The sequence below is a fragment of the Brachyhypopomus gauderio genome, chromosome 9 (genome assembly GCF_052324685.1).
Source record: "Brachyhypopomus gauderio isolate BG-103 chromosome 9, BGAUD_0.2, whole genome shotgun sequence".
NCBI classification, from domain to species: domain Eukaryota; kingdom Metazoa; phylum Chordata; class Actinopteri; order Gymnotiformes; family Hypopomidae; genus Brachyhypopomus; species Brachyhypopomus gauderio.
In genome coordinates, this window is record NC_135219.1 from 16,744,538 (window position 1) to 16,770,457 (window position 25,920).

The window sequence follows — 25,920 nt, forward strand, 5'->3', positions numbered from 1 at the left end:
TTAACTAGACATGTGTGTTAGACTTGGGCTGGAACTAAACTCTTCAGTGGTAGATCGCCAGGATCCGTAGCAGTTAAATGTCATTTTGAGAACCTTTAAACTGATTAATTTAGCCACTCTTTTCACATTGCCCCAACCCCTTCACAAAAGCAATTGTATTGTAATGTGGCGTTGTAAAAAAAAAAAGCCTAAAACAAGTGCCCAATAAATGTAATTTCAGCTATTCCAGTAAACATTTTTCTTTTCCATGTTTGAGGTTCCAGGATCAAATCACAAATGTAATTTTAAATCAGCAGGCCCGTTTAGAGCTGGAATTGCAGAGGAAGCTGTAGGATATTTAAATATTCTGCAGTTTGTTATCCTTTACCACATCCTAAACATCTCCAGATCGCCATTCAATTGATGTTTCCTGGTGGGAAGTTTTGTGCTACAATACAGAAAATAAAGAATTAGTTTATGTGATGAAAAGAATCACCAAAGCACACTGCCTATGCTCCCAAACGTGTTCCTATTTTAAAGTTACGAGTAACTTGAACAGTTAATTTGGAGGACAAAATCTTACCAAGACCTGTTCAGAGTAATTCAGTTCAATTTTGGGGCTAATTATTTGGAGACTTCATGTGGGGTTCTCTGGTGCAGGGGGTTTATTAATGATCTTTTCAAGTTATTTTGGGGTCACTTACATTATGGTCCTACACTGAGTATGTCTGACCTGTGGCCGTACAAATCAAGGCTGATCCAAAAAAAGGCTTAAAAAAATGAGCATTTAGTAAAGTGAACAGTCAGAGACGCTGCTGACGGAAGAGCACAACACCACCGCTGGCGTTACCCCCACTGTCCACCCCACATTAGAAGAGCATTAGCTTTAATCGAGACAACTCTTCCTTTATAACGATCATACTTGCCTCATACTTTAATTACAAGACTATGCATCTGGCAAGTAAGCTTTTTTCTGCATTTCATTACACACAGAGTCAGGATCTGTGTAGATACATTTCTTTTCAAAACGACGGTTAATTTTGTTAAAAATAAATCTATGATAGAATGCCGGTAATATGTGTGAGGACCGGGCATTAGCACGCTGTCCACCAACCATTTTATTCCATAACAAACATAGAAAAAAACCCACTACACAGTGAGTACAGCTACCAGGTTGTTCAGCTTTGGAATTTGAGTATTTCCGTGCAAATCCGGAGTTCCGAGCCAAAGCAACAGGAGCGTGCCGACGTCTGTCGGCCAACTCATCGATCCGGCCGTGCCGATGCCCTCCTAGCTGCCGTCACTCCCGCGGTGGGTGGAGCCGGGTGGGCGGTGTCACTGGAAGCGGGCGGAGATGTTGCGCTGCGCTGCCTGGGCCCCGCCCTGCTGCTGCTGTTGTAGCTGTAGCTGATGGCGCTGCTGCTGGGAGTAGGGGTCCTCCAGGGATTTGACCGCCACCGTGCTCCTCGGGCCGGTCTTCCACTCCACGCCGCTGTCGTCCACCACCGACGCCTCCACCGTGACGCCGTGGCTGCCCACGACGGAGAAGTTGAGCAGGAACTGCGTGCTGAAGTAATCGTTGTGAGGCTCCACCCGCTGGACGATCTCATTGGTCTTGGAGTCTAGGGGAATCTACATATAGAACCATAACAGGTATCGGGAGGGCGTTTCAATATACGAAGTTTTTAGTAGTCGTCAAACTGAACTTTGAATTTCAGAAGAACTCCTTTACCTCAGGCATCAGATCTGAGTACAGCCTACGCGACGGCGACGCTCACCTTGAAGTCGGGTCCCGGTTTAGACTGGAGCGTGGAGCTCACGTTAAGGCAGATAGACTGGATCTTCCGGAACAGTCCGGGCGTGGAGCCGTGCTGGACCACACCTTCCACCTTCAGAGCGAGCTGCTGGGTGTTCTGGACCGGGATCGGCTCATTGGGAGTGCGAGGGGAAGGCGAGAGAGCGAGCTGGCAGTAGAGAAGGGGGAAATAATGCTGACAGGACTGTGCGGGACATCTTCAGCACATTAAACATTTACTGTATTTTTTTAAAAAGTACCACAGATAATATTTAGGACACACTATCAGGAATAATAAGTGCAATTATGTTAAACACAACTTATACTTAAATTAAAACATATACTTAAATATTTATTTAATACTTATATAAGCATACTTAAATATTTCAGATTTAAACTGTCAATAATGTACGCTAATAAGTAGGAACTTTATGGATCACTTCAGGCGATGCATGATAATGAAGTGAAAGTGGCCGTGACTAAGATCACCACATCCCCTCTCTGTTACGTAATGACCAAACTTTCCAAACGTGTGGCAGGGATTAAACACAGAGGCCTCTTACTTTGATACTGGTCGACTGCAGCTTCTGGAAGAAATACCTCTGGAAGGAGAGGGGCACCTTCAGCAGAGCTATAACGGCGTCACACAGACAGCCAGTGTGCTAAAGATGGGCAAAGCAGGAACACAAAATGGAGCGTCAAATGCAACGGGAGAGAGAGAGACAGCTTTTCACAACATGAGGCTCTGATACTCTGTTCCTGAAACCCTCACCCATAAGTCAGAGCTTCTAGTGTAGTCGGCTCTATCAACTAAAGACTATAAAGATCAGCACTGTGCATCTCGACAGATTTGTGCAGCAGTGCATCCTAAGCGTGACTTTTGCCCTCGGTGCTCACCAGGTAGGAGACAGGGGGGTGCTTCCTGCTCAAGGACTCCACCTCCTCCAGAACGAGGTTGAACACGGCCACCATCTTCCGCTCGTACTTACTTTCCGCTTGAACCGAACCCAGCGTGCCGCAATCCTGGAAGCTGGAGGTCACACAGACGGGAGAGGGCACGTTAGAGCTCAGAGGAGCCGCGGCCGAGGGTGGACACGCGCCGTGCACGCCTGCTTGTGTCCTGTGGGGTTCTGTGGGCTCTGCCTGACGCGGGACCGCTTCCGTACGTCAGGACACTCAGCCAGGACCCCAGAGATCTTCCCTCGGTGCTGTGGGTGCTTACCTGGCCGCGTGAGGGTCCAGAATTAAAGCTTCAATCACATAAGAGATGAGCAGGCAGCTCTGTTGTTGCCTGTGCTATTTCTTAAGGAAACTGTTCGACAGCCATTATGATTTACACACACACACACACTATATACAGGAGGGGAGGCAACTGAGATGTGATTTCGCCTCTGAGCGTAGCAGGATACAGCTCGATATTACGGAGTGTGGCGGAGTCGGCATCGAAGGACGATTGATACAGGTCAGCGTAGCGGCCCGCCAGACTTCTGAACTCATCCATGGCCAGTTTCATCTGGCACGTGAAAGGAACAGGCGTTTAGTACAATTTACACACACACAGACACACAGACACACACACACACACACCTGCAGGGAGATGCGTCCACAGCGCTGCAGCTCGCTGCCGGAGGACAGGGCGATGGTGGTGGCGATGGCGGGGGGTGGGCTGGTCTTCAGGCTGCTGCAGGTGCAGATGAGCTGGGCCAGGGCCTGCAGGGTGTCCATGCGCAGCTTCACAAACTCACACTGGAAGGCCAGCGGGCTCAGAGGGGTGCTGGCCGCCTGGCGGGGGAGGGGAGGGGGCAGAGGTCAACGCAGGCAGCTGGGATAACCAATAACCTGGACCTAACCGATAACCTGGACCTAACCGTTAACCTGGACCTAACCGTTAACCTGGACCTAACCGTTAACCTGGACTTAACCAATAACCTGGACTTAACCAATAACCTGGACCTAACCAATAACCTGGACCTAACCGTTAACCTGGACCTAACCGTTAACCTGGACCTAACCGTTAACCTGGACCTAACCGTTAACCTGGACTTAACCGTTAACCTGGACTTAACCAATAACCTGGACCTAACCAATAACCTGGACCTAACCAATAACCTGGACTTAACCAATAACCTGGAACTAACCAATAACCTGGACCTAACCAATAACCTGGACTTAACCAATAACCTGGTCCAAACCAATAACCTGGTCTAAAGAGAGGTGCCATTTTCAAAAGGCGCCCACAGCCAGGCTACACATTTGCCCGTAAGCGTGTGTGTTGGCGTCAGAGTGTCCGGAGCGGGGGGTGCTGACCGTGAGCGAGGCGAAACCCTTCTGGTAGGCCTTCAGGGCCTCGGTGATGGCGGCCAGCCCTGCGCTGGCGTCCCCGTCGTCCAGGCCGCTGAGGCAGTGCTCCGCCCGGGAGAACTCCATCAGGCCGTTCAGCCAGAAGTAGAAGTGCTCGGAGGCCACGCGCGTGCGCAGGCTCTGGTACAGCTCGCTGGAGAACTCGTGGCAGCCCTGCGGGGGGGGGGGGGGGGGGGGGGGGGGGGGGGGGTCAGGGGTCACACCGGGCGGGACTTCCTGACCCCAGCGGTCAGCCGGGCGTGTAGGAGGGGCTCACCATTCGCGAGGCTTGCCGAGCGATGCGGTAGACGGTCCAGCCGTTCGCCGTGGCCTCCAGCTGCTGCCGGATCACCGCCGTCACCTCGCCGCCCAGGGACGACTGGCTGGCCACGAACACCACGGTCGCCAAGGAGACCTGGCAGGGGGAAGACGCCCCGTCACGGCCAAGTCCCAAAACCATAATAAAGGTTCACCAAGGTGTGCGGTGAGGGTTAGTGAGTCCTCAGCCCCTACCAGCAACTACTAAACCTTAAACCAATTCAAATTCTTCCATGCTAAACAGGCCACAATATTTCAGCCAATCAGAAACAAGCTTTTTTTTTTTTTTGGTCTCATTTCGGTCAATGTGCCATTAAGTCCCGCCCCCATGCTCATACCAGCAACTCCTGCTGCTTGTCCACGCTCCTGAACAGCTGCACCAGATCTCCCAGCATGCTCTCTCCCAGCACGGGCAGCTGGGCGGCGATGGCGGCCAGCGCGTGACATATGGCGACTCGCGCTGGCTGGCAGGCGTAGTGCAGCTGACCCAGCAGGAAGTCCACGCAGGCCTGGCTCAGGTGGGGCCGCCCCCTCAGCATGCGCACCAGAGACGCCAGCGCTGTCTGGGGGGAGGGGAGGAGAAAGGAGAGGGGGAGGAGGAGGAGGGAGAGAGAGGGATGTGACCAGAGAAAATATAATGTAGTAGTCATGGGGTATAAATAGCTAGACACTTGGTTTTTATTCCAACACCACATGGCATCCAGGTTCGAAACAACTGTCCAATCGTCCTGTATTATGTTTCAGTTGTTTTTTTAGTAAACTAATAGTGAAACGTCCGTCTTGAGTGTCAAAAGCTAGCGCAAGTCAGATGGATTCCTTTAACACAGGTGCACTGCTTTACACTGAGAAAGTCCCAGTGTGATGAACAGTAAAGCCCTAATGTGTTAAACGTTAAAGTCCCGGTGTGTTAAACGTTAAAGTCCCGGTGTGTTAAACGTTACAGTCCCGGTGTGTTAAACAGTAAAGCCCTAATGTGTTAAACGTTACAGTCCCGGTGTGTTAAACGTTACAGTCCCGGTGTGTTAAACGTTACAGTCCCGGTGCATTAAACGTTACAGTCCCGGTGTGTTAAATGTTACAGTCCCGGTGCGTTAAACGTTACAGTCCCGGTGTGTTAAACGTTAAAGCCCCGATGTGTTAAACGTTAAAGCCCCGATGTGTTAAACGTTAAAGCCCCGATGTGTTAAACGTTAAAGCCCCGGTGTGTTAAATGTTAAAGTCCCGGTGTGTTAAACGTTAAAGTCCCGGTGTGTTAAACGTTACAGTCCCGGTGCGTTAAACGTTAAAGCCCCGGTGTGTTAAACGTTAAAGCCCCGGTGTGTTAAACGTTAAAGTCCCGGTGCGTTAAACGTTAAAGCCCCGGTGTGTTAAACGTTAAAGCCCCGGTGTGTTAAACGTTAAAGTCCCACTCACTTTGAGGGTGGTCTGCGCAGACGTGCTGTCATCCTGGCTACACAGCAGCAGTAAGGACTCCATCCCAGTAACTGTGTCTTGCTCCAACTGGACAAAGTCTGAGGAAACACACACACACACACAAAATATGTGCAAACTACAATCACAATGTTTATGTAAACACGTATTACTTCTCACACATAGGGTGGACACGTAATAATTTAGCAACATGTGAGTGAATTGGCAGATACACCTTCCCTCTAAGCAGAATTCATTTCAGAGCCGTAAAACTGCATCCTCTATATTTGGGATACTGAAATCTGGACCTCAAGTCTCAATCCAGTCCTGGCTTTTGTAATCACAGAACATGAACAGTTTCTATAGCTCGTGGGCCCTTTAATTACTCCTGAATGTGGAGACTCTTTCGTGCCTGTAGCTCGAGGGCTGCGACTTCAGCATCTCTGAATACGCAACATCACCTTATATGGGCACGCGCAGGCTCTGCCTCAGGCGTGACGGCCGTACCTTTCTCTGGACAGGACACGGCTATGTTGGCCAGCACGGCGATCCCGTGGGCCGCCACGGCCAAGTTGCTATGGTAACAGCACTCCTGCGACAGCTTCACCAGGTCGGTGAGGTGGGGGGCCAGCGGGGGTTCACCTTGGAGGGGACGGAGAGGACGTTTACACGGCGCCACTCGCACTGGGCCGCCGCACCGGCTGGTGGCGTGTGCGCTGGATGAGGGGGGCGTGTGAGCTGTACCTGCCGTGGGGATGAAGTAATGTTTGATGGCAATGGTCCCGGAGAGAGTGGAGAGCACGGACACTATGCCTAGTTTCAGAATGCTGTAGGGGGTCCTGAGGGCACACTCACACAATGTCTACACCCCACACACACACACACACACACACACCATGAGTCTAGGGACACACACTCCTCTCAAACAAGTCAGTCTCCTGTTTGATACACAGTCTACACAACAGACGAAGCTATTCTAAAACAAGGCAGCTCAGATGATCAGATGTTGAACAAAGGCTTTCTCCAAATAAACTGGCATCAACTAGTTAACCAGCAGCGAGCAGATCCCCACGGTTTTCCTTGGTGGGTTTGAGAGAACAGCTAGAACCTGGATGTTCTTTCTGGTCCACATATGAGGGGCTTTCTTGGCCAACAGCTTCAGGTCCTGGATTGAAAGTCTTTTAACGGCTTTCCTAGGGTCCTCCTTGAGATACTGGAGAAGCAGGTCAATCTACAGAGACACAAAAACATTATACCAGTCAGAACACCAGTAAACTGACAGTTAGCTCAAGAAACCATCACTCTACCTGTATTCTTTTTTTGTCAAGAAAAAAAAGAAAGAGTTTAATAATCACCAAAGGAAAGCATGGGTCAAAGCAAGTGGGTGTATGGATTTGTCATCTCCAATACTTTTATATTTTATAGGAATGTCAGCACCATTATTTTTGGCTTTTAAATGCGTTTGTGTAATCTATGTCTCACAGTTTTGTAAGATCATTTGTAAGATGGGTAAATTAGTTTACAAAATACAAAACTCAAAGTAGTAATTTAAATCCGGTACCATTTTAGCAATACTCGCACGCATATCCCGTAACAAAAACGTTACGTTTAGTCTCAGGGTGTGACTGAAACCGACAGCCCCGTGGGGAGCGGTGTGTAGGGGAGCTGAGCTTGCCTGTTTGGGGATGTCGATGAGGGAGGAGGTGGCCAGCTGCGTGAAGGTGTGCAGGGTGACGATGACCATGGGGGTGGAGGGGTAGGAGGTCACCAGCTCCTGGAGGAGCTCCCTGCTGCTTGACGCCAGGGCGGCGTCGTGGTGCATGTGCTGGAGCATGGGGATCAGCTTCAGCTTCAGCTCCACCGGCGTGTCCAGACCTGACGCACGCACGCGCAAGCAGACGCACACGAGGCACATGGCAACATGGAGACTGGTGTGCAGCGCGTTGTGATTGAATAAAAAGGCGACCAGAACGGTTGTCTGAATTCCTGAAGTAAGGCCAACAAATGACACTCACCTTGGATCATCGTACTGATCTTGTTGCAAATCCCTGCTGCAAAATCTCTGAAAACGAACGCAAATAATTATGCGGTTCATTAAAGTGGCTGCAGTGGGCCGAACCCAAAGACCATCATGAAACGGCACTCTAGTGGTATTTTTGTTTCCCGTGCTGCTTGTTTTTTCGTTCCCGCGAGGCGCCTACTTGGACTGCGATGAGAAACTGGCGGCGGCGAAGATGGCCGCCTCCACCTCCACGTTGTCGTGCGAGTCCAGGCTCTGGCGGATGCTGTGGTGGGCATTCTTCCTCTCGGGGATGATGGACGCCAGACTTCCGAGCATCCTGCCGTTAACAGGGAGAACCGCCCACGTCATTTAAGGTTGGGACATGGCGGGCAGAACTATTCTGGTAATTGCGCTCTACGGCCTCTTAAGAGCAGGACGGGGTAATTTGGTTGCGGCCCTTGGCTTTCATTGCGATTACAGCCTTTGCGATGTCGACTGCTCTGTAATGTGCAGTTTTTCACGGACAGCAAAGCTCCGCTTCAAAAGCACCCATTAATTTCTTATAGCCAAACATTTTGAAAAGGAACAGGTGAAATTCTAGTTAGCCGAGCCACGTACGGCAGAATTAACAGGCAGTTTGGAAAACAACGGAGGAAGTGAGGTTGTAACCTCTTAGCCAGGGTAGAGAATAATGTTTGTTCGTTACAATTTCATCTTGTTTTAAGGCATGGTTACAAGCCGTGTTATTAACTAAGAGAACTCCTAGGATAAACAGATTATTCTTCGGCCTGCAATAAATGAAGGGATTATGACATTTAGCTAATGAGTCTACAGAAATGCTCAGACCACCATTTATACAGCTCTGTAAAACACCCCAGCTACCTAACCACTAACCACTAACATCCGGACAGCTTTGCCAAGTCATGCCCTGTTAAAGAACATGTACTGTGTGCCGTACCTGAGGGTGATTGCTCTGGCCACAGGGTCATTACTATGAATGACAGAAAATACTCTTTTAACAAATTCATCCACATTCAGTATCTTCTCCAAGTGCTTTTCACTCTGCTGTGTCACTTTCAACACGCACAGCCTCAAGAAGTTATTCCTGAAATAATAAGAATATAGTTTTTTGCTACAGGTTTGTGAATAATACATACATAATGATGTCACCTCATTGTTCAGCACTCAACAATTACATGTAACCTGACCTTAGAATCACATGCAATAAGATCTTAACAAATGCAATATCAAGTATAAGCACAGGTACAAGAGAAACAAACGACATCATGCCACTCCGCCTCTCGAATGCATACCCCAGTCTAAAGATGTCGGCCAGCTTCAGAAAGGCAGAGTTGATTAGGATTGGGAAGGGGTACTTCTGGAAGAGCTTGGGAAAAAGGACCACTGCTTCACACTGTTCACCGAGCTTGCACGATCTCAGGCCTTTGGGTTGTAGAAGAGCAAACAAAAAGGAATGTATGGAAATTAGACCACGACGTAGTTACATGGTAACAACAGCTCCTCATCCACGACGTAGTTACATGGTAACAACAGCTCCTCATCCACGGCATAGTTACATGGTAACAACAGCTCCTAATCAGTTTGAGCTGTTAGTGAGAGCTGGACTTTTGAGATGTTGCAAAACAGCTCAAAGTGGAATGTCATCCAACACGTGTGAAACTTGCATAAAGACATAACACTGCTACAGAAACTGTAATTATTGATAGCAGTATATTACCTGATAGCAACAGATACCCAAAATATAGTATAACCTATATCTAATCCATTCTACAAGCACACATTGCAGTGTTACCGGTATAATACACAGTATTAGACAATCTTGGTATAGCGATACCTGATAATTAATAATGTAACTAATATTCAAGCTATGAATGAACATGAATCAATGGGAAACTTGATTCAATTATTAACTAGCTAGCTAACCTACATAGTTTGATGCATAACAAACAAACAAATTAAATTTAGAGTTATACGTTTAGAAAACTACACGAAATATACCAGTCAGAAAGTTAACAATAATCTCCACTCTAGCTCGTCACCTCGACAGCTATCTTACGTCACCTCGTTAGTTAACCGGCTATCTTACGTCACCTCGTTAGTTAACCGGCTATCTTACGTCACCTCGTTAGTTAACCGGCTATCTTACGTCACCTCGCTGGTTAACCGGCTATCTTACGTCACCTCGCTACCTAACCGGCTATCTTACGTCACCTCGCTACCTAACCGGCTATCTTACGTCACCTCGCTAGCTAACCGGCTATCTTACGTCCAACTGGCTCCGGTTATTGATTAGCTGTATAAAGCTAATAGCTAGAAGCTAACTCAGTTAGCATTAAATTGCAGACCTTTGTCCAACTCCATGAGAGCTGAATTAGCATCAAGCTCCTGTTCCCCATAGCCCGCCTCCGACAAGAAGGAGCGTGCTGTTGATAGTGACATTTTGGTTCGTTCAATCCTCACTGGTTTTACAAACTCTGTAACTTGAAATTAGGGACTTTAATTTAGCAACTTGCTACATGTACGAGGTTGGGTCCGCTGCCATATTTCACTGAGCGGAACCATACAGGATGTGACGCAGCGAAAGGAGGCGGGTCTTGTCCGTGGACCAATCAGAACCCCCGACGTAAATTTAGCGGGGAGTTTGTCTTTCTCTTCTTTATGAACTGTTCGCGGGAACCACGAGCAAAGTCGGTTTTCTGTAGATTTGTTTCTTGGTTAGGACATTGTTAGCACAATGCTGTTTCATTGTGTTGTAGATCGAGGAGTGATTAAAAGAAGACGCAACGGTGAGTTGATTTTTTGGGAGTTTTGGGAGGAAGATCTCTGCCGTCAACGTCTAATACCCTCTCGTCTACCTTACACACCAACTTGTTAGCTAGCCAGCAAGACATTTACATTACATTACAATCTTATTGCATTACATTTACATTACATTAACATCTTATTACATTACTCGGGCGTTCAACTTTACACTCCATCGTTTTATTTTCTCGTGTTTGTTAGATTCTGAAATTGCCAACTAACTTTTTTGCTGAAGTTAAAATAACGTTTGCTTTGTGATGGATAGTATCGATCTTTTTTTTCTTTCCTTGTTCTGCACGATTCAGTATTTATTTGCATCCTTTACTCCGTTAAGTAGGTAATATAGCTATGGTAGTCCAGTCATTACCCGATCAAGACACACACCGCGGTCAGAACTAATGAATTCACTGCTTGAGCTTCGTCCTGAGCACAGTGGGGCTACTGTGGAAATAACTGCATTATTTTCAGATCTACACAACACGAAGATTGTAAAAGTTAGTGTAGAGATGTTAGTAGGGTCGCCACGCCCGCGCGGGTTTTGGGCTGAATGTTCCGGTTTTGTCCGTCTGTTTCCGTCCAGCCAGCACGACCACGACGCTAAAACCCACTAAACCAACTTGTGACCATCAGTCAGGAAAATAATTTGCACAATTTCACATCTAAACAACGTCCTACGTTGCTGCCCAGCAGCCCTTAACTTGAAAATGTGAAATGTGCCATATTTGTCTATTGTGAAGTTGTTCGTCTAAGAAGCCCGACCCCTTGTGCCTGATGTGGAGATCTCGTTCTTGCAGTACGTGACCCTTTCCCCTGTTAAATGCAGATAACCGCCGGGAGTATCCTCTGTCCTCCCTACTGGAGTGTTACCAGTGCTCTCGTCGCGATGAGCACACCTCGTATGGAGACTCCGGGCTGCCGGTGCCTCCGTTTGGATGCACTTTCTCCACAGGTGAAACTTCTAACCTGTCACAATCATGCCAGGCATGTGCAGATTGGCTAGACATCTCGTTTTGCCTTTATCATGTCTAGTCATATGTGGTGTTGGGGAGGTGGGGGGGGGGTTGCTTTGTGCTTGGTGGGGCAGAGAGGAAATCTGGGGAGGGCAGTGCCCCCCCCCCCCCCCCAGCCTGGTCCACACTCTTCCACTGTCCTTCAGTGTGCAGTGTCTAGCAAGCTTGTGTCAGTAAATGTCAATTGAGCTCTTGGAGGTCAATAAATTGACAAGGCAAAAAAAATAGTTCTAGCTCAGAAAAACCACTGAAATAGATTTTTTAAAATGGCGTCTAACAAGATAACAGAGCCACCTGTTCTAATTCTTCCTGTACGCATGCTTGGATATTGATATGGATATTGAATATTGATATTGGAGATCAATGTTTGAATGGTTGAAATCCCTGTGCTGCTGATGTGTTCTGCAGCCTCTGGGCAGTGCAGTACTTTGGCCGTAGCGAATGAGGAAGGCATCGTAAGCATCTACAACACTGCAGAAAACCAGAGCTCAGTTCTGAAGGGTAAAGTATTCTTTAATGGTCATTAATCGAGTTGTCCTGATCTGACCAGAGTTTAAGAGACATTCTTCTAATGCTTTTAAGCATGCAAAAGAGCCAAGGTGACGTTTTCTTCATTTCACAGAGTGGTTGGCCCACGACAACGCGGTGTTCGATATCGCCTGGGTGCCTGGAATGAACAGCCTGGTGAGTTCTTCAGCGTATGAGCTCTACATTTAAGGTGCTCCGAGTCGACGTGTGTTTTCAGCAGGTCATATTTAACTAAACCTCGTCTTCCAAAGGTCACGGCTTCCGGGGACCAGACGGCTCGACTGTGGGACGTGTGCGCAGGGGAGTTGTTGGGTAGCTTCAAGGGTCATCAGTGCAGCCTGAAGTCCGTGGCCTTTCCAAAGCACGAGAAAGGTACCTTCTCCGCACACAGCAGAACCACTGTGGAAACACCTAGCAGTGAAACCCTTGGTGCGTTGTGATGTGTGTAATCACTGAGACTTCAATTTGCAATGCACGTTGGTCAAATCGGTCACATATCACAGTTATTAGTGTGGTTTCCTGACCAGTTTCGCTCACCACTGGGGTAGCTCTATGCAGCCTTTGCAAGGATCTCCTCAGCTTTGAATTATTTTAAGTTCATTATGCTGAAATTAGCAAGGTAATAAGCATACAGGGCACCCTTATGACACATTTATTCCGCATGTATCCTTTGCCAAGATTTATTCAGTCATAAAATGTATTGTTGCATTAGAAAATGTATTGTTACATAACAAGAATGTGCTATTACATAATACGTGTTGTTTCTGGTCAGCTGTTTTCTGCACTGGAGGCCGAGATGGGAATATCATGGTGTGGGACATCAGGTGCAGCAAGAAAGGTGAGGCCACCGGGCTTTATTTAGAACCACCCACCTGCATGGCCACGACCTCTTTAGGCTCACTGAAGGTGACTGCATCTGCGTAAGATTACACGTACCGACCTGGTACCATTAACAACCAAGCTCTTTAAATCAGCTGGCAGGAAGAGTGAATCCCATTGAGGAAAAGCAGCAAAGTTTCACAAATGTAATGGGATTTGTGTAAATGACCCCTGACCTTTTGGTTGGTGTCTCCTGAACAGACGGCTTCTACAGGCAGGTGAAGCAGATAAGCGGGGCTCACATGAAGACGGAGCGACACACCCCCCAGGCCAAGAAGAGACGCACGCCCTCCAGAGGAATGGCTCCTTCAGTGGTGCGTGGGTGGTGCGAGGGTGGTGCGCGTGCTTTAGCCGGTGGTGCATGGCTTGCTTTAGCTCCGCCTCCCTGTGCAAAAAACCCCCCCAAAAAACTAGGTTTCTTTGGGTCAGTCTTGGCCTCGTGTACCAAACCATGTGATTTTCTATTTATGTGCTGTGCAGGATTCTCAAAGAGGAGTGACAGTGGTTCTCTTCAGTGATGAAAACACACTTGTGTCCTCTGGAGCTGTGGACGGGTGCGTTTTATTTTTTTAAATTTTTTAATTTTTTTATTTTCAAAATGTGTTTAATCAGCATGCTTAATGAAGCCCTAAGAACGAAACCCACCCTGTTTCTTGCACAACAAATCGCCACAAATCTTGCTTGTGATGTCAAACGGCCGACGAGCTCTTCACACGAGTGCGTTCTCCACGCAGGACCGTTAAGATGTGGGACCTGCGTAAGAGCTACACGGCGCACCACCACAGCCCCGCTGCCCTCCGGACGTACGAGTACCCGGGCTCCTGCTCGCGCAAGCTAGGTGCGTATCGCTCCGTTGTCGTATAAACAACCTGGCTAATACGTCACGTGTTTAGACTGGCCCGTATCTTGTTGCTATGGTAATATTGGCTCCCGGTTTTGCCGTGCTCTGCGTCGTTGGTGATGAGCCCCCTGTTCTCTCTCTCTCTGGCAGGTTATTCTGGCCTCGCCTTGGATTCCACAGGCTCAAGGCTGTTCTGCAACTGCACGGATGACAACGTGTACATGTTCGACGTTAGCGGACTGAAAGCATCACCAGGTAGTGTGTGTGACTGAACTGACTAGTCCTGCTTCCCTTTAAACCGTGAGCTTGACTTCAGCCTGGGCATCTTGCTGCTTCTTTGAACAACATGCCAGTGACGCATCTAGAGTCATTGGTTTGTTCCTATTTAGCCTGTATTCCCCAAGTGATGAGCTGATGGCGAGTACTAGAAGAATAATAATACCTGTTCCTCTCCACTAGATGGCAGTAGGAAGTTACTGTGGAATTTGACTATCTATTGTAGAGGAAGTATCAGAATCAAAATGCTGTCTCTGAATTTACATAAAATGGAAAAATTTTCCAGCCACTGGCCACAAGCACACCATACGCAAATAACTGCAATGTGATAATGTGCTTGGACATGCCTGGTTATGTTATTTAATAATAATACAACAGTATAACAGTGACTATTCTTCTACTGACATCTGAGATGACCATTACCCACTTTCATTAGTGCTTTGTCTCCCATAGAGGAACTCGTCATGTTCATTAGGCAAGAGTCTAAGAATACCATTAAATTAACCCTGACAGAGGGAAAACGCATTATGAAAGCACATACATGGAGTTAATGTAAAGAAGTAAATGCAGGATTACTGTTTAATCACTCTGGTTTTCCGGTGCTTTAACTCTAGGCCCTGGGCAAGAAAGCATTTCATCTTGTACTTGTACAATGTATGATCAATAAAATCTGATCTGATCTAATCACGTGGATTGAAGTAGCGTAGGGATTGTTAATTATCGTCGCCTGCTGCTCTAAATGACTCTCGTTTCTTGTGTTGTCCCAGTGGCTGTGTTTCGCGGGCACCGCAACGCCTCCTTCTACGTGAAATCCAGCATCAGTCCAGACGACCAGTTCCTGGTCAGCGGGTCCAGCGACGGACATGCCTACATCTGGAAGGTGAGCGGGTCTTGCCAGGAGCTCTGGCACTGGTGCGTTTGCTGTGGGCGCAGGCTGACGCTCTGACCTTCTCTGCGTAGATCTCCGACCCAGCACAGCCTCCTGTGATGCTCCAGGGTCATAACCAGGAAGTGACCTCAGTCAGCTGGTGTCCCACCGATTTCACAAAGGTGACCTGCGTTAATAAGGACGTTGCTATGAGTTCTTTTGAGCTGTAATAAAGATTAAATCTGTGTGTGTGTGTGTGTGTGTGTGTGTGTGTGTGTGTGTGTGTGTGTGTGTGTGTGTGTGTGTGTGTGTGTGTGTGTGTGAGTGAGAGTGTGTATCAGGTGACAACTGGTAAGTGATCTGACAACTGATAGGAAATGATAATTGTCTTTGTAGATTGCTACCTGCTCAGATGACAATACCGTCCGGGTTTGGCGGCTTAGTCGTCCTGTAGATGGAGAAAAGCCTCTTGGAGAAGCCAACCTAGTTGGCTGGGCATGTCGTAAAATACAAACGCCTCCCCGGCCGGCTGGTACTTCCAGTAAGTGTGGGGGTGGCTGGGTGTGTGTGGAAGAGTCTAGAGAATCTTCTCTGTAGATTAGAGAGCCGTTGTTTCTAAAAATATTATAACCAGCACATGCTTCCCATTTACCACCTCCTACCTTCCTGGTTTTCTCTCTCCCCCTCTCCTGCTAGGCCCTTTCATTCATGGGGAGCTAACTCCTGCTAGGATCTCCAGGGAAGGGAGTGTGGACTCCCTCGCATCCCCCCAGCCGGGAGCCTGTGCGCCCAACGGAGCTGACCTGCCCCGCCCTTCAAGCACAACTGCACTTGTGGCTAAACCCAGCCCACCACACCCCAAAACGCCCCCCTCCATCAGGCAGTGGCTCACCTGCAGTGACCAGGCCACGCCCCCTCTCCATAAGGCCACACCCCCTCAGCGTAAGGTGCTCAGTCCGTGTCCTCAGAGCTCTGAGCGCAATTCACCCACGGAGAGGCGGGCCAAGCGTCGCCTGGAAACGGGCGAAGGTGCCACGCCCACCTCGGGCTGTGGTACCGAGGACGATGGTGTGACCAAGCTGTGCCCCGACACTAAGAGGAGGAGGGACTCTTTCTGCCCTTTGACGGAGGAGGAAACATCTCTGGGTTTCCAGCAAGGAGAAGACAGACTTGCCTCATCTGTCCAGGCTGACAAGGAGAACAGCTCGCCATCCAAAGCTGATTGGCTGTCTGCGATGAGCAGAAGGCTTAAGCTAGCCCACGGAGGGCCGGCCTTATCCACAAGCCCCAACGGTGGGAAGAGACTAGAGTCTAGAACCCAGTGCTCTTCTGTAAGTACTTCTGGTGCATTTATTCTTTTATTTATTTATTTTTTAGACAGAGCATAAAACAATGACTATGCAGTTACAAACAATAGAGGAGGTTATGCAACAATATTGTAAAGGTTAGGAATGCACTACTAACCTTTATTTATTTATATATATATATATATATATATATATATATATATATAATATTTGAGACATGTTTGAAGGTAATATTGCATGGAACAAAAGAATGTAACTTATAGAGTATAAAAACTCATGCAAATAGTGTTCATTATTATTAGATTTATACGAATTGCATTTCTAATTAAAATTAGTGTATCAATGGGAAATTAAATGTTTCTACACCTAAAATGTTCATAATGTTTAAGCTGCTCCTTTTTTTTGTTTTCTTCTTGTAGATGTTAACTTCTCCTCACTCAGCGAGGAAGCTCACCTCCCCAAAAGCTCAGAAGACGTCTTCTCCCGGCTCAATGAAAAAGATTTCTTTTTATTTTCATAAAACACTCCAAGAATGAGCTTCGTGTGATTGGTCTCTTAACAGCTGACTCTCCTCCTCTCAGCAGACATGGGCTTGGACTTCTGTGGTGTTGGGGGGGGGGGGGGGGGGATCTTGGACTTCTGTGGTGTTGGGTGATCGACACCTCACACCACTGTTCTGGTGTTCGTTCTGGCAGTAGTTAAAGAAAAACCGGGCTTGTTTTAAAAGCAAGCCGTTCAGCATACATTATGTTGTGTATATTTTACTTTTTCGTTTTTTAAAGGAGAAATTGTTGCAGAGAAGAATTTGCATAGAAATTGACAAGGTATATTCAAGCACTATATAAAACTGCAGGTTTAACAAAATATATAGTTCCAGATGTGTGTTCACACTGAGGTTTAATGTAAACACAGGAACTGTTAACACCCAAAGGTGCTGTTACCTTCTCTATATGTACAGAATACTTTACCTTTCTGCAATGCTTCATTTTTTTAACTGTTTATCTTGGTTGCAAAGTAATTCAATTAACATTGGTGATCTTTGGTCACACTAAGTATTGCCAAAATCGCTATATCTCTCCATTAATGCTGATGGTCTTGTGTAAATGCTGCAAACAGACACTTTCAAATTGAGTTTTCACTCAAATAAAATGAACTCAGGATAAAGTGTATATTATGCAGTGCTAGAGATGTGCATTTCTTTATGATAAGGCAGACTAATTGTATTTTAGTGGAGCTGATATGCTCTCGGATATGATCTGAGGGGCAGACTCTTCTACCCCTTCCACTGAGTTTATAACCCCATGATATACCATCTCTCTGCTATCCAATGTGCTCTATCCAGTGTGGCACCTGTTAATGGCCTTAATATCGTCTTTATAGTCACAGTCACGTCTGTTAACCTGTATTTAAAAAACAGTTTGATCACCCTCATTGACATGAATGTTCCACTTGTTACTTGTGGATTTATTTTTATTTTAGGACTAACGTGCAGCTTCCTATCAAAATAAAATTGAAACAGGTTTGGCACATTGACAAAAGGGGGCGACAAATGCTTCCATTAAACTAAGTCTGACTTAGAAATAACCTTGAAATCGAAACTTATATAAACACTGAACATGGTTAAGCATGGCGTTTTGTGATTCCAATAATCGATTACAATATCCAGTGTTTATTGCCTGTAAACAGTAAAACTATAAATGTATAGTAGCTACTATACTTTCGACAATATGGCAGAATAATAACCTAATGACGTTTCAGAGCTACAAATATAGCATGGTGAGGAACTAGGCAAGAAGATGTTTTATTTTATTTATTTATAACCCTATTTGCTATTGTTCTGTTATTTTCGGTTCTATGATTAATACTGACGTGTTTAAGAAATCCTCCTTCATTCTTTGTAAGGTGCGTGATCATCTCGTGTAAATGGTGAGTAACAGTTCACCTGTAACTGGGGTGTAACTGGATGAGTCCAGGTGAGTCAGTGCCAGTTGTGGACAGGCAGGTATTCTAGTAATCTAGTGTCATCGTCCCTCTGTGGCTTTGCGAGGAAACACTAGTGCGAACCCAATATAGTAGCAATGCACACGCATTTTAATGTATTTGCATTAGGCTATAGTTCGCACTAGTGGGGTAACTTGTGTGCAAAATTAGGCTGAGGACTTTGCGCTTGACACCTGTCTGCTCATGAAGGGCCAGAAAAGGTGCAGAACTTGAAATGGCTAAACCTGGGACTAACAAATTACAGGTTTCAAACTCTGGCTGTACTAGAAATTAATGCATATCGTGTGATTCGTGAATCTGTTTGACACGTTAAGCATTTAAACGAGTGTTGTATAAATTACGCTGAACCAAAAATACGGATTTCTAACTTGGCTTCGGTGCAGGCCCCTGTGGCTCGAAGAACCCGTTCGAACACGAACCTGATTGGTCGGAGGAGTTCGAGCCTAGCCTTTGATTGGATAATCAACCCGTCAGTCAGATCAGCAACAACACCGCACTAGGCTGAAATTACCGTAGCTGTCAATTACGACCGTACGAGCGTCGCGCGGTCATAGACTGACCGGAAAGGTCCGTTCTGCGGTTAACGGCACCCAGTGACTTCCGTGCTCGGCGACACGGCGTATTATCTTCTCACCGAACGTCGTAGTATTTTCGCACGAGCTCGGCGTTCGCCCGCACGCGCAGCGTGTACATTTGAAGTCTCGTGCGTGGACGGACGGAGCGAAGCCCGAGCCGCGCCACGGAGACTTGAGCGGACGCGACTTCACGGACGGTTTATTTCCCGGTATTTAACGACGTGACTCGGAACGGAACGACCGACCGGACTTTTTTTTTAAACGAACGACCCAAGTTAGTCTGGACCTGTGGATTACTCCCGAGACGCGTTAAAAAAACAAGTCAAAAGTTCAAACGGACGGTCCGACACCGCGAAAAGCTCGTTTAACCGTGTCGGTTCTCCGGTGATGGTCCGTGTGACGAACACTCGTGTGTGTTTGACACCGGCGGGTCCGCGGGCGGCCACCCTGAACTAGTCGGTTCGGTCCACACCGTGTGTCTCACTCTCGCGCCTGGTTTTGAACTGTTTAAATGTAAAACTACGTTCAACTCTACGTCGGGACGCCGGGCCGCTCGGTCGGGACCGAACCAGTTCGGCGAGCCGCACCGTCCGTATCAAAATGTCGGCGATATCCGCCACCGAGAAAGTAGACGGGTTCACACGGAAATCGATGAGGAAGGCCCAGAAAGAGCGCAGGTCCCGGGGCTCGTCCCGGTTCCGTACACAGGGCTCGGCTGTGGAGCTGTCGCCGCTGCCGCACCTCAAAGGTGAGGGGAATATAACTATAAATACTCGATATATTATATATTATATTATTATACACGCTGTAATGTTTGTGGGAAACTCTGTTTTTATGTTATAAAACAGGTAACTGCGTCTCCTGAGGCGAATCTTCATATATACCCAAACATGGTTCATTCAGTTCACCAGATATTTCACCGTGTGTTGAGGTGTTTTCTGACTTTTTTTTTTGACAAACTCCAAGGTGAAACCTTTCAGTTTCTGATGTGGTACTTTTATTTGAACGCTTTGGAGGAGATAAGAGAGACTTGTTTGCTGCGAACGACCAATTCCTAGAACACAAGTGCTTATAAAACTCGTCCAACTACGTGAGGCCGTTTTGCACTAGTGAAAGTTTCAACAAACATCTCGTTGAAGTGCCTGGAACTGCTTGTGTTGTGTTATGAAAACAATTTAAAAGCTTAATGTCCTACATTGATGCTGTTCTAACCTAAGTGACAAGGAGTTCATCTTGTGTGATTGCATGTATGGCCCTGGATGGAGTAATGGATAGGTAGGCCTACATGTGCTTGTAGGAGGTTGAGTGTACTTGTATTTGCATCAGTGGCTTCAAGCGATATTACATTACGGGCCTTAAAATGGTGCTTGCAAGTGGGAGAGGAGTGTTGTATCTAAGAAGAGTCGTACAGGAGTGTAGTGCGGTTTGGATGGAATAGATGAGCCCCATTTCATCTTCAAACAGGATCTGACAGCCTTGAGGTCACTGGTAGGTTACGGTGTAAAGGGATTTATTTTGGGACGTTTCAGATTGTTCTACTTGCCTGCATATGGTTTGCCTTCTTGCAGACTAGTCTGTTGTACCAGATTAGACGGATAAATACATTATCTGTTGACTATTCTTGTCTATAGTTTCAGAAGTCTGGAACCTGTCTGATTCCGTTCAGTCACCTGATCAGTCATGCCGGTGAGACAGGTTTCACCAGCTGCTTTCTCTTTCCTTATTTCTTTTTCTTCTTTTGGACCATGTAGTGTTCGTTTGTTAGTTGTAACCAACAAAATGTTTATTGGATGTGCACAAAAACATTAAAGTCCTCATGTCCATCACGTTCATTTAAGTCCTCATGCTGAGTTTTCATGGATTTTAAAATCTTAAATTAGTTGGATGAGATTATGGTGTCTAAGTCGGGCAGTTAAAGCTGAAGGAGAAACATGTAAGATGCTTCGTTCTGTGCCCTAATGCCACAGTGTTAATGATGACGACTCTCAGGTGCAGTTACCAGCTACACAACTGTACAGTGAGTTCTCAGTTCAAGTTTGATATAGGCCTAACGGTTAGGAGCTGGAAAATCACACATTATTGATGTGAATAGTTTTTATTACTGTTATTATTTAACATAATTCATTTTGAACATGTCAATGAGTATTAGAAATATACAATTTGTGCTTTGATGGTTTGTGTGCTTTCTGGAACTTGTTCTGAACATGTCATAAAATTTAATGAAATCAGAATTTCCAATACTTAAAACATCATGGCTCCGTGTTCTGTATGATAAAATGATCACTAGCAACAAGCCTTCTCTGAAAGTCACATAGGGCTGGGCTGTAAAATGATTAAGTACCTGTATCCCTACAGATCTCCAGAGCGCTATGTGTGTACTAAAGTATAATGCCACTATATTATATTGTGTTCTTTTGCATAGGAGACCAATTAGTTTGGTTTGTTTGCACAGTTTTGATTGATGCATGCTATTTTCCATCGTGTGTGTGTGTGTGTGTGTGTGTGTGTGTGTGTGTGTGTGTGTGTGTGTGTGTGTGTCACGTCACAGAGCAGCCATGGTAAGCACTGTGGCTGGGGAAGCCCCTGGCCCTGCAGATAGAAGTGAACACAGCAGGATGGGAGCTTGACAGTTCAGTCACTCAGGAAATGTTGTTATATAATGTGTATGGCAGGGCAGGCTAGCGATCTGCTTAAGGCCAGAGGTTTCCATTGATCTGTGTATATGAACTGAATGACCCGATTGTTTGCCTCTCTGCTGCATATTTCCAGACGTGTTTGGGGTTTTTGTGTCTGACATCAGAACAGAACTTTGCCCTGCCCTATTTTTGCCATTAAGGGATTAGCTGCAATGCATTCTGGATTACAGAATCCAGTAGTATCTGACAGCAATTATATTTTCCAAAAATGGTTACATGTGAATTATTGGTTTGGAATTATTTCAGAATAGGGCTATACAGGTCTACAGGAGAAACTCACCAGGAGAACCTTTATAGAGAGATGTGCCTAGGAGAACCCTTATAGAGAGATGTGCCTAGGAGAACCCTTATAGAGAGATGTGCCTAGGAGAACCCTTATAGAGAGATGTGCCTAGGAGAACCTTTATAGAGAGATGTGCCTAGGAGAACCCTTATAGAGAGATGTGCCTAGGAGAACCTTTATAGAGAGATGTGCCTAGGAGAACCCTTATAGAGAGATGTGCCTAGGAGAACCCTTATAGAGAGATGTGCCTAGGAGAACCCTTATAGAGAGATGTGCCTAGGAGAACCCTTATAGAGAGATGTGCCTAGGAGAACCCTTATAGAGAGATGTGCCTAGGAGAACCCTTATAGAGAGATGTGCCTAGGAGAACCCTTATAGAGAGATGTGCCTAGGAGAACCCTTATAGAGAGATGTGCCTAGGAGAACCCTTATAGAGAGATGTGCCTAGGAGAGATGTGTCTCGGTGTTTTGCTGTTCGTCTGCTCAGCACCAGCAGTACCTTTGCGTGGTTAAGCCACTCCTGGACGCAACCCAATACTGAGATATAGGTATCGCTCACATGTAACAACTTCCACTTTAGTTGCGTTGTAGCTTTTGTCTACTGGCACAAAATGATGTCTGTAATCCGAGAAGCCAGAAGCAGCCGCCGATTTGTCTACGTGAAAGCCGCTTCATTGTCGTCAACTCCGTGCTGGTGTGCAACATCTTGTGGGATTAAGATGACGGCGATGGAATAGTGGCGCGTGTTTGTCATGCTTGGTTACGGTGAAACCGTCCCGACTGCAGTGCCGTTAAGAGATCCGTCTAGCCGCGCATCCCGGGGGGACCGTCTCCGTTTTTCTCACAGTCTTAACTGAGTGATGCATCATCCTCTCGCCGTGCTCTGATTGGCTGGCAAGAGGACAGATTTGCGCACACCGCCTTAATATTCCGTCATTACTTAAATGGAGGAATATTGTGGTTGATCATAACTTCAGTAAACTGTGTAGACACCTATAACGACACCGAGCCCTTTCAGTGCTCTAATAATAATCTGTGGTATTACGTATGGGCTTCATTTGCACAGTAACACGGGCAGGTTCAGCCAACAAAACACTGTTTGCTCTTTTTTTTTCTATTTTACACAGAGCTTTAGTTCCATATTTCTCACAGGTTCTCATCTCTTGCAAAATCTCTACTGTGGATTTCTCATAATAGTGCACTGAAAGTCCAAAGTCGACTGGCACAGAGCCCCGTCGGCACCCAGGTCCTCTGTGGCTGGTTCGCATACTTTAGATTGGACCGATTATTCACATCGGCCACATCAGCAATTGATGCAGCACGTTTCACTAATCGACCCCCTGCGCACCTGCAGATTTGTTTATCCGTCTGTTGCAGACTATAAACTAAAGGTAACCGCCAATAAACCTCCAACACAACGTCCTGCATTGTTGCGGTTAATTTGTGAAGTCGCGTGTTCAAAACCTCGTGCTCCAGCGTGCTGTCCAACTGGGTGGCTGGTTTGAGTTCATCCTGAGGAAGAGAGAGGAGAGGTGACAGGCTCTGTGTGCACCCTCAGAGTTTCTTGTTCAACCTTTTCTCTGTAAAGATAAATTAATGCCGTATTATAAAACCAATCACACACCACCATGTCATTTAAATAAAGATTAACCTTGTATCAGCTGGGAGTATGTCATGTCTTAAAGTGGTGTTTTAAATACAGATAGCACACAAATGTAGGCCTGGTTCACTAACTGAGCAAGGTGTGGTATCTCCTAATTTCATAATTACAAATGCAACATTCTTTTCAGTACCAAATCCCTGGTGATTCTTAGTCACACTCCAAGTCTGAGCAAAGTTTATTTTATAGAGATGGGCACCAAAGTCAAATTGCATGGTGGTTGTTGTATTAAATGAATGAATTCATTTTCTGCCTTTTCACTCCGGGGAATAGCTAACATTTCTGCCTGTGAGATTGTGTGCACGTTCAGTCAGAGCTGAAAATCACTGGTGAAAACGTTGCAATTGACGGAAGAGCCTGTTTTACCGTATCAACAGCCGTGTCTATTAGACAAACGGCAAGTAGCACCACCTCCAATAAACCGAAACCAGTCAGTCGATTTCACAGAACGTAGAACGTCTGTAGACGGTCGCAAATGATCGCAGTCATGGCCGTGTTCCATATCCCTCAGGCACATTCCATTGGCCAGCCTCCCTGTCAATCACTGGCATTGTCGTGTCAGTTCTGACCGACTCCGGCTTGCGTGACTTATGACCGGTCTTTTGAAATCCAGCAGGGCAACTTTTAACTCGCGTGCATTCTTCTCCATTAGCCAGTGCCTGTAGGAAGCTCCGTGTTGGGCTCAGAAACCCGACAGCTGCTGCCTTTCTTGTATTGCATACTGGTGGGTAAAACCAGGGGACTAGAATATTGTGTGATTGGGGCCCGAGGTTGGTCTGTCTCTCTGCTGTCTCGCTGCCACGGTCCCAGCCCAAAGAGCGTGAGCGTATGCTTCAGAAGCACAGAGCTGCTCCCCCCAAGTCTGCCGGGGGGATTAGTCAGGCTTTAATTAGTAGAAGGGCACCAGCCACAGACCCTTCAGTCAGTGAACCGTTCTCTGTCTGTTTTTAGTGCCGTTTTAGTTCTCGGCGAAGGTTCCCTGATGCTTTTGGTGCTGAGGTTTGGTAAACAGTGTCTGGGAGGACAGGAGTGGCCTTTTGGTTGCGGGCTTTAATAATAGGGTGGCTCTGTGCTCGGGGGAAGGCTGTTTTTTTATTTTATATTGTTGTTGCTGTGGCTACACAGAAGTGTGCTGTCGGAGAGCGCATGATTGCCCCTATTGTGGTGAGCACTGATTCCCACAGATGTGCCAGAGATTCCAGCATCACAACTTACTGGGAGACTTGCCTTGTTGCCGCAGCAACGAGAGGCATGGGGTGGGAGTGCGTTTGGGGGGGGGGGGGGGGGGGGGGGGGGCGACACCTGTGTGTGTGTGTGCGCGTGCGTGCGCCCATGATAATCAACTGCAGAATCAATGAATGCATTTCCTAATATCAAAGAGGCCGCCCCGGCTTTCATTTGGAAGGCCTCTTAATCTACATGTTTGAAGTGCTTCTTTGCCACACGCGACGTGCAGATGAACCCAGTCGGCGCTCCCCGGAGGCACATGCTGGAGGCACGTTGAGAGGACGCGTTTGGGTGGCCCCTCTCCTCCGCTCTCCGCTCCCTTACGTAAAGAGCGGTATTATTAGCCCAGCTGCCGAGCTGCGGAGGGTCCTCCCTGCTCTGGCCTTTCCACCGGTGGGGAAAAAAAAGGCGTGTGCAGCGCGGCAGGTGTGCGGTAGGCAGCCCGGTATCCGATTATCGTCACCCTGGGAAGGGCGCCGTTCTGCACCGCAGCCGATCCAGACCCTCCCTGCAGCTCCGCCCCCCATCTACGGGGCTCCGCGGGTGCCCGAAGGGAGAAACTAGATGTTTGCCAGCCACGGCCTGTTTGTGGATTGCGATATCGGCCGTCGCGGCACCGATGTCGTGGGGGTTGCAGCATGTTCGAGAAACGTTGCACTTCTGCTGTGGGCTGCAAACATCCAGCCTCTCATATTCCAGATGGCTGCTGTGGGTTTGTTTGATCTGTGACATTCACGTGATGCAACAAGCTTAAATTTGTCAAAATAATAATGCAGACCTTTCACCATATCACGTTTTCACCAGCATGTCTCCATGTTGGAATATAATTTCAATATACACTCATCAGCCACTTTATTAGGTACACGTGTCCAACTGCTCATTAATGCAAATGTCGAATCGGCCAATCATATGGCAGCAACTCGATGCATTTAGGCATGTAGACATGGCCAAGACGATCTGCTGCAGTCCAAACCGAGCATCAGAATGGGGAAGAAAGGTGATTTAAATTACTTTGAACGTGGCGTGGTTGTTGGTGCCAGATGGGCTGGTCTGAGTATTTCAGAAACTGCTGATCTACTGGGATTTTCACACACAACCATCT

At 47.0% G+C, this 25,920-nt stretch overlaps 3 protein-coding genes across 3 annotated transcripts in view; 2 read left to right on the forward strand and 1 right to left on the reverse strand.

Annotated features, from left to right (window-relative positions):
• Positions 1–898: 898 nt before the first annotated feature.
• On the reverse strand, positions 899–10,436 carry ints7 (integrator complex subunit 7). The gene is made up of 20 exons (XM_077017659.1): positions 10,211–10,436; positions 9,158–9,287; positions 8,803–8,949; positions 8,044–8,181; positions 7,858–7,904; positions 7,518–7,717; positions 6,951–7,073; positions 6,587–6,704; positions 6,350–6,484; positions 5,846–5,943; positions 4,771–4,995; positions 4,392–4,529; positions 4,082–4,288; positions 3,362–3,556; positions 3,184–3,287; positions 2,997–3,065; positions 2,672–2,804; positions 2,338–2,436; positions 1,758–1,943; positions 899–1,611 (listed from the first exon to the last, which is right to left on the reverse strand). The coding sequence occupies exons 1-20, from the start codon at positions 10,302–10,304 to the stop codon at positions 1,315–1,317; spliced, it is 2,883 nt and encodes a 960-aa protein (XP_076873774.1). The 5' UTR covers positions 10,305–10,436; the 3' UTR covers positions 899–1,314.
• A 20-nt stretch (positions 10,437–10,456) lies between these two features.
• dtl (denticleless E3 ubiquitin protein ligase adapter) lies at positions 10,457–17,554 on the forward strand. Its single transcript, XM_077017660.1, has 15 exons — positions 10,457–10,651; positions 11,491–11,616; positions 12,086–12,178; positions 12,300–12,361; positions 12,457–12,577; positions 12,978–13,043; positions 13,286–13,398; positions 13,565–13,638; positions 13,819–13,922; positions 14,076–14,180; positions 14,969–15,081; positions 15,162–15,251; positions 15,466–15,610; positions 15,766–16,400; positions 16,796–17,554. The coding sequence occupies exons 1-15, from the start codon at positions 10,600–10,602 to the stop codon at positions 16,910–16,912; spliced, it is 2,016 nt and encodes a 671-aa protein (XP_076873775.1). The 5' UTR covers positions 10,457–10,599; the 3' UTR covers positions 16,913–17,554.
• Positions 17,555–18,851: 1,297 nt separating this feature from the next.
• The window catches only part of ppp2r5a (protein phosphatase 2, regulatory subunit B', alpha isoform), a 31,337-nt gene continuing 24,268 nt past the window's right edge, over positions 18,852–25,920 (forward strand). Inside the window, exon 1 of the mRNA XM_077017663.1 lies at positions 18,852–19,700. Coding sequence (XP_076873778.1) covers positions 19,553–19,700 — 148 coding nt within the window. The 5' untranslated portion in view covers positions 18,852–19,552. The remainder of the gene's footprint in view (positions 19,701–25,920) is intronic.

Excerpts from the sequence above, each read along its gene's own strand:
- ints7 (XM_077017659.1), bottom strand. The coding sequence starts at position 10,304 with ATGTCACTATCAACAGCACGCTCCTTCTTGTCGGAGGCGGGCTATGGG. Across the intron at positions 9,288-10,210 it reads TCTCATGGAGTTGGACAAAG|GCCTGAGATCGTGCAAGCTC; the intron begins GTCTGCAATTTA and ends TACAACCCAAAG. Across the intron at positions 7,905-8,043 it reads AGTTTCTCATCGCAGTCCAA|AGATTTTGCAGCAGGGATTT; the intron begins GTAGGCGCCTCG and ends GTTCGTTTTCAG.
- dtl (XM_077017660.1), top strand. The coding sequence starts at position 10,600 with ATGCTGTTTCATTGTGTTGTAGATCGAGGAGTGATTAAAAGAAGACGC. Across the intron at positions 14,181-14,968 it reads CGGACTGAAAGCATCACCAG|TGGCTGTGTTTCGCGGGCAC; the intron begins GTAGTGTGTGTG and ends GTGTTGTCCCAG. Across the intron at positions 15,082-15,161 it reads GACATGCCTACATCTGGAAG|ATCTCCGACCCAGCACAGCC; the intron begins GTGAGCGGGTCT and ends TTCTCTGCGTAG.